The sequence below is a fragment of the Malus domestica genome, chromosome 15 (assembly GCF_042453785.1).
Source record: "Malus domestica chromosome 15, GDT2T_hap1".
NCBI classification, from domain to species: domain Eukaryota; kingdom Viridiplantae; phylum Streptophyta; class Magnoliopsida; order Rosales; family Rosaceae; genus Malus; species Malus domestica.
In genome coordinates this window covers 2580940-2593241 of record NC_091675.1, presented here as the reverse complement: position 1 = coordinate 2593241, position 12302 = coordinate 2580940, and the positions used below count along the sequence as shown (strand labels likewise).

General features: G+C 35.1%; 1 protein-coding gene across 3 annotated transcripts; it reads right to left on the bottom strand.

Moving 5' to 3' along the window:
- Nucleotides 1-601: 601 nt before the first annotated feature.
- LOC139192023 (uncharacterized) lies at nucleotides 602-8894 on the bottom strand. Of its 3 annotated transcripts, XR_011575784.1 has the most exons (6): nucleotides 7508-8894; nucleotides 7061-7166; nucleotides 6430-6496; nucleotides 4078-4126; nucleotides 1496-1854; nucleotides 602-1398 (listed from the first exon to the last, which is right to left on the bottom strand). XR_011575784.1 is itself a non-coding variant. In XM_070813096.1 (4 exons), exons 1-3 carry the CDS (start codon nucleotides 3349-3351, stop codon nucleotides 1511-1513), a joined length of 996 nt encoding a protein of 331 aa, XP_070669197.1. In that variant the 5' UTR covers nucleotides 3352-3395; the 3' UTR covers nucleotides 649-1398; nucleotides 1496-1510. The 3 variants fall into 3 exon arrangements, 1 of the variants encoding a protein (XP_070669197.1); XM_070813096.1 differs by lacking the exons at nucleotides 4078-4126; nucleotides 6430-6496; nucleotides 7061-7166; nucleotides 7508-8894 and adding exons at nucleotides 2606-2831; nucleotides 2926-3395 and having other exon boundaries at nucleotides 649-1398; XR_011575785.1 differs by lacking the exons at nucleotides 602-1398; nucleotides 1496-1854; nucleotides 4078-4126; ... (1 more) ...; nucleotides 7061-7166; nucleotides 7508-8894 and adding exons at nucleotides 1903-2511; nucleotides 2606-2831; nucleotides 2926-3395.
- Nucleotides 8895-12302: the final 3408 nt, after the last annotated feature.

Sequence of the window (12302 nt, the reverse complement as noted above, 5' to 3'; positions counted from 1 at the left end):
CAGGTTGGCCAAGTTTAATTAAGTATCTTAGTTAATCATGTCCATGCCTTCAAATTAGAGGAAAGTAACGAGAGAATATATTTAATCGTGATTTTAAAGTATACTAATTAACTATTTTCTTAATTTCTTTTAAGTAGCTTGAAGGGTTCGCCATTGATTTTCTTACGATTCTTTTGAGCATACTTATATGAACCAAAGAACCATCATTATATTAATTAATAATTAGTACTTTAAGGGTGCGTTTGTTGCGCCGGACTGTCTCGGACTGGACTAGCTGCCGGGACTAAGCTGGACTGGCTTAGACTGGACTAAGCTGGACTAACTTAGTGAAGCGTTTGGTGCAGTCTCGGACTAAGAAGCAGGATAAGAAAAACAGTACTGTTCACCAGATTTGTGTTTGCTTAGACTAGGACTACAAATTTTTGCCATTGTGTAATAGAGTAATGCTATAAATCTCATGATATGGGTTAATTGGAGCATATTTTTGCCATGTATATTATGAATCTTAAAAAAAATTGACAATTGTTTTGTTTCTATTACCTGCTAATAGAATTGGGTTTAATTTGCAAATGTAGCTTGATTTAAACTCTATCACCCAACAGAAGAAAAATAATAGTGCCCAATACATGCAACTTCAACAAATACAAGTACATAAGATCTCCATAATTTAGAAAATCCTAGTTAACATTAGTTAACATTAGCCAAAATAGATCTCCATAATTTACAAAATGGCTAGTTAACATAAGCCAAAATACTAGTGCAAAGCTAAGTTATAAGTCATAACATAAGATTGTATGATTAATAAAATACATCCATGTTAACGTTATTAAAATACATCCATGTTAACATTAGCTAAAATCCTCATCCGCTTGCGTTGTCGCTTAAAAGCCTTTGGAAGAACACTTTCTTGAGTTCCGGTTTGATTGCCCTGAACACTCCCACATTTTTTGGTTTATCCAAAATAAGAGACAATGCATCAATTTGATCCATAGGAGAGAGACCCATTGCTTCAAGTTCATTAGCTATGTCAGTATGATCTGCAGTACCTTGAACTAAAGCTTCAGTTACCATTTGCATCCTCTTCCCACTTTCAACATAAAAATCTTTCAGTCCACTGATAATTGCCTCGGTTCCATCATTTGAACTTCCCACAGCTCTTTTCCTCTTTCTTTGGCTATTTTCAGATGGGGTGCTTTGTTGGCTTTGTTGGTTCATTGAAGAAACAAAATTTTCACCTCCAATATCACTTTCACCAACATGATCATGACTTTGTTCCTCCATCATTTGAGCAGGGGTTTCGGCTACATTACCCGTAGCCCGATCTTTTCCAAATATATATGCAAATCTATCAAACAGTGGAAAAGGTTTGCTTCTCCATCCATCGGCTTCTTTATTTCTCTAAGATTATATCAACATAGCAAAACTAAAATTTAGCATGCGTAACAAATATAGCAGCAAGAATATAACTAATGCATAAATAAAATAGGATATGAACCTGCACATAAGTTTGTCATGCGTCATCACTGTCAACTTCAACGCACTTTTTGACATCATTCCATGCAAATCCACTTGTGTTTATCATGTCAACGACCATACTATATGTTTTTTTCCATTTCTTCAACTTGGATTCAATATGTGGATTTACCTTTATATTTGAATGAGGACATAAAACATTGACAGTTTTTGCTATTTCAACCAAAGTACTTTGTTTGAAAGCACCGGTGTCACACCGTTGCTTCCGAGCAACAAAATCCTCAAGAACTCCTAGTAATACTTCTTCCTCAAATGCTTCCCATTTACGCCTTCTTCCTTTTGGCTCTTGAGTAGCATTCAAAAAATTTTCGTTATCCATACCTAAACAAAAAATATTTTAATGAAGGAAAATACCATACAAATAATCAATTTGCATAATATCCAATCAACTTGCATAATATCCAATCAACTTGCATAACATCCAATTAATTTGCATACCATCCAATCATTGTGCTAATATCTAACAAATGCATGATAAAAAAGGAATACTAAAATAAAATGTTATCATTAACACATATAGCTAGTTCGGTTGCTGGTTCCTAATTGCTCTCCACTCATTATACATTTCCTGAGCCATATCATTCCTCATTGCAGTCCACTGGTCCGATGTTTGAACACTACCAACATATTCACCTTCTTCTGTATTTTGTCCATCTTCTATTATTGGCAAATTCTCCATTGGATCTAGAGACATCTCTTGTCTAATAAGATTGTGTAGTAGGCAACAAGCGGTAATTATTCGACCTTGTGTCCTTATCGGATAGAAAGATGGACTCTTTAGTATCGACCACCTTCCTTTTAGCAGGCCAAAACAGCGTTCAATTACATTCCTTGCCTTAGAATGCTTCATGTTAAAATATTCTTCCTTATTAGAAGGTGTTCGTCCCTCCCATTAAGATAAATGATAAGGTATTCCTCTATAGGGTGCAAGGAATCCTTCACCATTTGTATAACCACCATCTACAAGGTAATAACAACCTAATGAAAAAAAAAAAAGACCTTATTAGTGTTTTGTAGTTGACAAACAGAACTAAACCTAACTTACAAAGTTGAGACTAAGTAATAGTCTTACCCGCTGGTACCTTAAAACCATTAGGCCTACTAATTGCATCATGTAGCACTCTAGAGTCTGATGCGGAACCCTCCCACCCCGGAAACACATATATGAACTGCATATCTCCTGAACACACACCTAACACATTAGTTGCGACTCGACTCTTTCTTGTTCGGTATCTTGGTTTGTCAATTTCAAGTACATGCACATCAATGTGTGTTCCATCCAATGCTCCCAAGCAATTCTTAAAAATAAAAAATAAAAAAGTTTTTGTTAATTTATACAAAGGGAATGAAGAGTTAAAGCTTAGGGAAAATGAAAAAAAATTCTCATCATACCTTAAAACATCGCCACCTAGGATCTGTAGAATCAATAGGCACAGGCTGGGGGACTTTTAGTAGGATACCTTGTAATCGCAAAATTCCTTGCAATACGCTATTGAAATACCTACTTATAGTCTCTCCCGACCTATAAAATCTACCGCCAACACTACGATTCTTAGTATGATGTGCTAATATTTGTAAAGTCATACACACCTGTTCCTCTACAGACACCAAACCATCAGTTTTTACCCTCCCATCTTGACGAAGTAAGTCGCATAATATGCCAAAAGTCCTTATATCCATTCTCAATTCGTTGACACATTCAGTATCAATATTCCCTATTATACCATTCAGATAACACAAACTAATCTCTCGTCTAATAAGTGAACGGTTAGTCAATGTGGGTCGTTCAACATGTCTCTGTTTGCCACGTAGCATCATCACCACAAGAATCGTACAAATACAAATTGTCTCCAAATAAGACATCTCTAATAATAAGATCAATAAAAGCTTCCTTCGATCCATATATATCCAAACAAAACAAAAAACAAAAAACAAATTAACTAGATCATTAACCCGAGGCAACAAATATACAAGTGGCGTTGAAAAAAAAAAGTTTTCATTAACCCGAGGCAACAAATATACAGGTGGCGTTGAAAAAAAAAAAGTTTTCATTAACCCGAGGCAACAAATATACAGGTGGCGTTGAAAAAAAAAAAGTTTTCATTAACCCGAGGCAACAAATATACAGGTGGCGTTGAAAAAAAAAAAAGTTTTCATTAACCCGAGGCAACAAATATACAGGTGGCGTTGAAAAAAAAAAGTTTTCATTAACCCGAGGCAACAAATATACAGGTGGCGTTGAAAAAAAAAAGTTTTCATTAACCCGAGGCAACAAATATACAGGTGGCGTTGAAAAAAAAAAAGTTTTCATTAACCCGAGGCAACAAATATACAGATGGCGTTGAAAAAAAAAAAAAAAGTTTTCATTAACCCGAGGCAACAAATATACAGGTGGCGTTGAAAAAAAAAAGTTTTCATTAACCCGAGGCATCATATTCAAAATGTTCTACTCTTATACATCTATAAACATGTGTCTAAGAACACTAGTATGAGGATTGCTATCATTGCTAGGCATTGCATGTGAAAAGGGAAATTAAAGGACACCTGTAATGCAGTAGCCTTAGCCTTAGCCTTCCGTTTATGCTCCTCTTCTCTGCAACCAACAACCACAAAAAATTGCAATTCAGCATCAACCCCACACAATACAAAACATTCACATTGTAATATCATGGTTATAAACCAAGTACACACACACACTGCATACATACATACACACACTGCATACATACATACACACACTGCATACAGTGCATACACACACTACATACACTACACACACACACTGCATACACTACACACACACCCTGCAAGTACACACACACTGCATACACCCTGCATACATACACACTGCAAACACACTACACACACACACTGCATACATACACACTGCAAACACTACACATATACACACACTACATACACTACACACACACACTGCATACACCCTGCACACACACACTGCAAACACATTACACACACACACTGCATACATACACACTGCAAACATACACTACACACACACCCTGCAAGTACACACACACTGCATACACCCTGCACACACACACTGCAAACACACTACACACACACACTGCAAGCACTACACATATACACACACTACATACACTACACACACTACATACACTACACACACACACTGCATACATACACACTGCATACACCCTGCACACACCCTGCACACACACACTGCAAACACACTACACACACACACTGCATACATACACACTGCAAACATACACTACACACACACCCTGCAAGTACACACACACTGCATACACCCTGCACACACACACTGCAAACACACTACACACACACTGCATACATACACACTGCAAACATACACTACACACACTCCCTGCAAGTACACACACACTGCATACACCCTGCACACACACACTGCATACATACACACTGCAAACACTACACATATACACACACTACATACACTACACACACTACATACACTACACACACACACTGCATACATACACACTGCATACACCCTGCACACACACACTGCAAACACACTACACACACACACTGCATACATACACACTGCAAACATACACTGCAAACACACTACACACACACACTGCATACATACACACTGCAAACATACACTACACACACACCCTGCAAGTACACACACACTGCATACACCCTGCGCACACACACTGCAAACACACTACACACACACACTGCATACATACACACTGCAAACACTACACATATACACACACTACATACACTACACACACTACATACACTACACATACACACTGCATACATACACACTGCATACACCCTGCACACACACACTGCAAACACACTACACACACACACTGCATACATACACACTGCAAACACACTACACACACACACTGCATACATACACACTGCAAACATACACTACACACACACCCTGCAAGTACACACACACTGCATACACCCTGCACACACACACTGCAAACACACTACACACACACACTGCATACATACACACTGCAAACATACACTGCAAACACACTACACACACACACTGCATACATACACACTGCAAACATACACTACACACACACTGCATACACCCTGCACACACACACTGCAAACACACTACACACACACACTGCATACATACACACTGCAAACATACACTACAAACACACTACACACACACACTGCATACATACACACTGCAAACATACACTACACACACACCCTACAAGTACACACACACTGCATACACCCTGCACACACACTGCAAACACATTACACACACACACTGCAAACACACTACACACACACTACATACATACACACTGCAAACATACACTACACACACACCCTGCAAGTACACACACACTGCATACACCCTGCACACACACACTGCAAACACACTACACACACACACTGCATACATACACACTGCAAACACTACACATATACACACACTGCATACACTACACACACACACTGCATACATACACACTGCATACACCCTGCACACACACACTGCAAACACACTACACACACACACTGCATACATACACACTGCAAACACAGTACATACATACACACACTACATACACTACACACACACACTACATACACTACACACACACACACTGCATACATACACACTGGCAGTGTAACAACTTCTCAGGACCATGACAAAATAAAATGATATAACTACACTACACACACACACTGCATACATACACACTGCATACATACACTCTAGTCAATTTGTTTATGCATAACGCATAGCAAAATGATATAACTACACTTCATCACAAAAAATCAGATAAGCTTCGAACTGCATCAGCAAGCAGATTGATTGAAAACTAAAATCAAATTCATTGAAGGCCCGTGAATTACCTGTTCAAAGAGTCCTTTCGGCAAAAAATGTAATGAAGTTGTACTTTGTAGTCGATATAGAATTCCCCTGGAACAATTGAACGCATAATAATTAAAACCGAATACAAACAAAATGAAGTAAGATTTAAAGTGGCAGATAACAGAACATAGATTACATATCCTACACGTTTATACTAATAAACTTGTTGATGGCACATGGTGGTGGTAAAACAAAATCCTGAAAACATCCACTGTGCTAGAAACATATTCTAGATTCTGAGAAGGCCATATCCTAATATTCTGTTCAACGATCCAGATGAAAGAAAGGCAGGGCACTCAAGAACTAAAGAGAAATTATTCATTATTTAAGTTGGGTTAGTTCTAAACATTGAAAGGCAGCCAATATTTGAAGAACCTAATAACTTGTACCAATTTATATATACAAAATCGGGGTATATATAAAAATCACTCACAGAATCCAAAGAGTAGTAACATAATTCAATGTAATTCCTCTTGCAAAGACACCAACTTTTCGCAACAATGAGATTAAAAACCAAATCAACCAACTATCAAAATCCAATGAGTGGTAAACAAGCTATACATTATGCAAAATAGGCAATCAAACGGCCAAAAAACAGCCACAAAATCCAACCTTTTTGCACAGCTTGAGACGTTTCCGCCGCAATGCCTCTCCTTGCTTCTGCTCAGCTTCCCTTCTCCTCTTCTTCTTCCTCTTGTGAAACCCAGACACGAAATTGCTTCACAAAATCCAAACAAGCAAAGCATCAAAACCCGAAAAATCAAAAAACCCAATTCAGAAAATGCGAAAAGAAACAAAATTTCAGGGCTTAGATTTCATCACTGAGCAAATTTTGTGATGGCGGTTTTTACTACCTGAGGATTTGAAAGAAAAGTTGAAATATGAAAACCCCAAATTCTAATCTTAATTTGACCTAAAAATCAAAACCCTAATTTGTTCAAGTGCAGAGGTCTATCATTGAAAATTTCTCAAACCCAAAACAACAAAATCAAATGAAGCTCAGTAATACCACGATCTGCAAAACAAATTGACGAAATAAAGCGAAGATGCGAAGTTTACCAGACAAGTCGGAGCAGATGAGGGCGAGCAGATGCAGATGAGGGAAGGCGCAGAGATCAGAATGAGGAAGATGACGATGAGGGAGCAAGGCAAGGACGACGATGAGGGAAGACGCAGCGATGAGGACGAGCGACGTAGGTTCTTGGATGAGTGACTCTCTCGCGGCTTTCTCTCAGGGCTTACGAGTCCTCCCGAAACTGGGGTTCCTCGTTAAGAACGCGTAAGGAGGTGAATAATCTGAGCGAGTCCGACCTAAGGTCATTAAAACTAATCCTGCTACAAACCAAACAAGGGACTATAGTCCAGTCCAGTCCTCCCTAGTCCTGTCAAACAAACGGCCCCTAACAGAATATTAGACACCACAGAACGGAAGTTTTGGTTCTTCTAAACTTGGAAGACTTACACAACAGAAAGATATGAGAGAAATATAATTAACTGCGGAAAACCAACTAAATATCCGTGCATGAATCCATGAACATGTCTTCTGCGTATTTATTAATTTATTCCGATTGAGTCCAGTTCCATGTGCCTTCAGTTTAGGTTCAATTCATCTTTTTATGTCCATTTTGCCCTTTTATAATCTGAATGAAAATATATTTAAATTTATTGATTTATCCAAATTTTGAATCTTTAAAGCCTTTAATCTATTCAATATCCAACGAAAAAAATTAAAATTCATGGCACGTTTATCAACAACAAAATCTACTGTGATATAAATTCTTGATAAAAGTAGATTACAAAAAGAAAAAACCTATGATATAGGGACATAAATACAAAATATGTGATGAAGATATATGTAAATAATATCTAATTAAACTATGGTGTAGGTAGATAATGCAACTAATTTGTGATGCAGGTAGGCAATGCAATCAATCTGTGATGCAGGTAGTTAATTTACAAACAAAAAAACATACGCTACATATGCAATTAATCTCTAATGTAGGTAGAGTATTATAAAAAAACCCTAAACACAATTAATCTTAGATAGATTATCAACAAAATATGTAATATATATATATATAGGTAGATAAATACAATTATTCATGATACAGGTACAATATAATATTAAAAAAAGGACAAGTGATTTAGGTAGATAAAAACCAAAAAAAAAAAGGGAAGAAAAATGATATTGAGGGGGAAACACTAGAGAAAATGCAAATTCGATAGAACTTCAAAATTAAAAATAATCTAAGAAAAAGGAGAAAGAAGCAAAAAAAAAAAAAAGGGACGAAGAACCCAAAACACAAGATTGACTAATGCAATTTTTTTTTTAAACCAATCAAATGTATGTTGATCATCCTTATGGAAGGAGGAGGAGAAGAGGAATATTATGGAAGAGTATTTATGGGCAAAATAACACAGCAAGAGAAAGATATTGTGAGGGAGAAACAAGAAAAGAGAATTGAAACAATAAAAGAGAAATGAACGGTTTGGGGAATGAGAAGAAAAAAGGAGATTTAAATAGGATAAGATTAACATTAATCACAAATTTTAAAAAAAAAGTAATAACTTAATTAGTTAATTTGAGGGTAAATTTGGCAAGAGAATACAAATAAGCTTATGTGGATAATGAATCACTGGACCTAACCAAAAAATTAAAACAAAATTGGACTATAACTAATAATTGCTCATAAAATTGGACTCATATTAAGTTTCCCCTATTTTTAAAATGCTGGGCTTCTCTTCCCAGAGAAGAGAAATCTCTTGACAAAAGTGGCGTAATAGGATTAACATGTGTAAACAATTATTAGTTCAATATAAATATTCTTTTTATTATTTTCAGAAAAAAGAAATTATTAGAACTGTATTGGATGTGGCAGTAAAATGACAGGTACATGCAGCCGACTGAATTTGTACAAGAATTATTGTGATTGATGATAACATATATATAAAGTATATATTTATTCTGTGTCGTGAAATCGACCTATGCGTGTCTCTGACGTCGTGATGATCGAGAACGGTTCAAAGTAGTTCAGAAATTGCTGCCAATAATTTGAGTAAAACCCTTCACGCATATATGTACAGAGGATTATTGCATCATTGCATGTTACTATTTGCATAGACATGCATGTAGATGTAGGTAATTCAGTGGAATTAATTTATTAAATGATAAAGATGTGGGAGCATGCACTGGGGATCTACCAGCAGTGGAAGATCAAAAGAAAGAACACATTCTGCTTTAGGACTTTTTAATTAAATTGATAGCTCTATTTATATCCTATAGTAGTATGTAGGGATAAATTATAACAAATAGGAAAGGATGATTGACACGAAATAGGACGTTTATCATGCGATGTCATGATAGGAAATCAAAACATATGATATGTGTTATTAGCCTGAAATATTACGGCAACGCTCGTATTAGAGTGTAGGTAAGCCTTACTCATTTGTTATAATGAATTATATTGCTTAGCTCCATTGCAAAGCCAGGTATATATTCTCAATCTTTGGAAAAAATAAGAGGCTATATATATATTATAAAGTGAAGAAAAGTTGAAGCAAAAGAAAGAGTACCGAAAATAAGGCAAGGTGCTGGGAAAGGTTGATACAGGGAAGAGACAAAGGGTGAGCTTTAAATCCACGCTTGCTTTTGCTATTAAGTGCCACTTGCCAACCCTCCCTCCCTCTATCCCTACGCCCCCCCCCCCTCTCTCTCTCTCTCTCTCTCTCTCTCTCTCTCTCTCTTAAACAAACGCCTCCCTACGCGCCCCCCCCCCCCCCTCTCTCTCTCTCTCTCTCTCTCTCTCTCTCTCTCTCTTAAACAAACGCATGACATTGATGGCTTATAGGGATGTTCGACCCCGAAATATCGGATACTTTAGGTGAAATGTTTTATACTTCAAAACACTATAAAAAAAATTTGGTTCTTATATTACAACGTTATTAACCGTTTCCTATTCAACATCATTTCTCACTCCAAATGCCAATCAACAGGTCACCTTTACAACTAAATAGAACTAAAACTCAAAGGTTCTATATATCTTTTTGGTTCTTTCCCTTATATATTCCACGTGGTCGTTTTTTCTCTACAACTTCATGACTTACAAGGGGAAAATATTCAATACTCTTTTACTTCCATGCAGACCTTTATTTGTTTTTTATCTTTAACTTGAATAAATAATGAGGAATACCGAGATAAAAATAAGGAAAAATTAGTATCCGGTCCCTAGTTTTTACTATTCATTGACTAAGACCTTATTAGTTCTCAAATTTTGATTCAAGTCCCTAGCATTAATGTGATAATGAATTTACTTGTTTATTATATAATTTTTTAATATAAAAATTAGTAATTAATTTAGGGTTTAATACTCACACCTCTATTAAACTTCTAATTAATTTTCAATTCAAACATTTCCAAAATAATAAAAAATTAAATTAAATTAAATTAAGTTTGTACCTATTATTTTTTTTTATATATAAAAAGATTCTCAATTTTTTAATCTTAAATGTACCCATTCATATAATTTTTCATTTTTTTTAATCTTAAATGTACCCATTCTCAAATATATCAATTTGTTATATGTAAAATGTACCCTTTTTTTAATATAAAATCCATTCAAAATTTTTAATCCATGTTTAAACTTATATGGGTACATTTTTTTTCGTTGATTTGAGAATGTATCCATGTTTTGGTACAATAACTTTTTTTGTTAATTTTGGTTAATGTACCCATACATATATGTATATATATATACACACACACACACAATATAATAGAGAGTATAATTTATATTTTATTATTTTTAATCCCATAAATTATGGGTTTTATTTAAAATCTCATTAATATAAACAATTACAAATTTCAATTTTTAATTTTTAATTAAAAAATATATAGTAACTTACATTATTACATTAATATCAGGGACCTCAATCAAAAACTAAAAACTAACAAGGTTTCAATCAAAGAATATTGATAGCTAGGGACCGCATCCAAAGTGTCTCTAAAAATAAACATGAAGCATGCATAAATTATCTTTTAATATAGAAAAGATCGAACCAAATTATTAAAGTGATGGTAAAAGTGCATTAAATTAGTTAAAATGAAGAAACAAACGAAAATGTTAGTGTTGTTTTATTATAGATGACGGTAATATTGGAAGTATTTCACAATAAAGATGAAAGCTTAGATCAAAAACGGTTATAAGATTCCAAGGGTTAGCCATCTTCGAGCAAAAGTGATGTTTTTTTTTATATGAATTTGCACAAATTTCTTCTCATAAGATACAACTATTTCTTCAATTATTCTTAATTTTTCCATTTTCACCTCGTTAAAAAGAAATGAAATGGTCCTACCAAATAGACGTATGGGGGTCCAACCCATGGAAGATGATGGACCATGTCTATAGACAGGTAGTCTTGTTTGTCTCTCTCCTCTCCCTCCAAGTGCGAGACAGATCGAACATACATGATTAATTTTCATCTATTAGTTCAGTCTTTAGTTTCATACATATAAAGTACACAGTACCATGCAAAAAAAAATTCAATTATTACAATCTAGAGTTATTTTGAGTGCTTATAAACTTGTCAAACTAGTTAGAGTAGTGTGTTTGCTTTTCCGCACTCAAATTTAAATTTTCTCTCTCTTTATGAAAAGTCTAAAAAAACTACCCTTTTAATGAAAAGTCATTTTTAAAGATATAATTAATAGTACCAAGGAAATGTATAAATGTGATTTTTTGTTAAAAGTGAATAGTATTGAGAATATATTGTTAAAACTCCCTAAAGAAGTTTTTGGATGCGGTCCCTTGCTATTAATGTTTTTCTTACTAAAACCTTGTTAGTTTTCAATTTTTTT

Excerpts from the sequence above, each read along its gene's own strand:
- LOC139192023 (XM_070813096.1), bottom strand. The coding sequence starts at position 3,351 with ATGATGCTACGTGGCAAACAGAGACATGTTGAACGACCCACATTGACT. Across the intron at positions 2,832-2,925 it reads CTAGGTGGCGATGTTTTAAG|AATTGCTTGGGAGCATTGGA; the intron begins GTATGATGAGAA and ends TTTATTTTTAAG. Across the intron at positions 1,855-2,605 it reads TGGTTTTAAGGTACCAGCGG|GTATGGATAACGAAAATTTT; the intron begins GTAAGACTATTA and ends TTTTTTGTTTAG.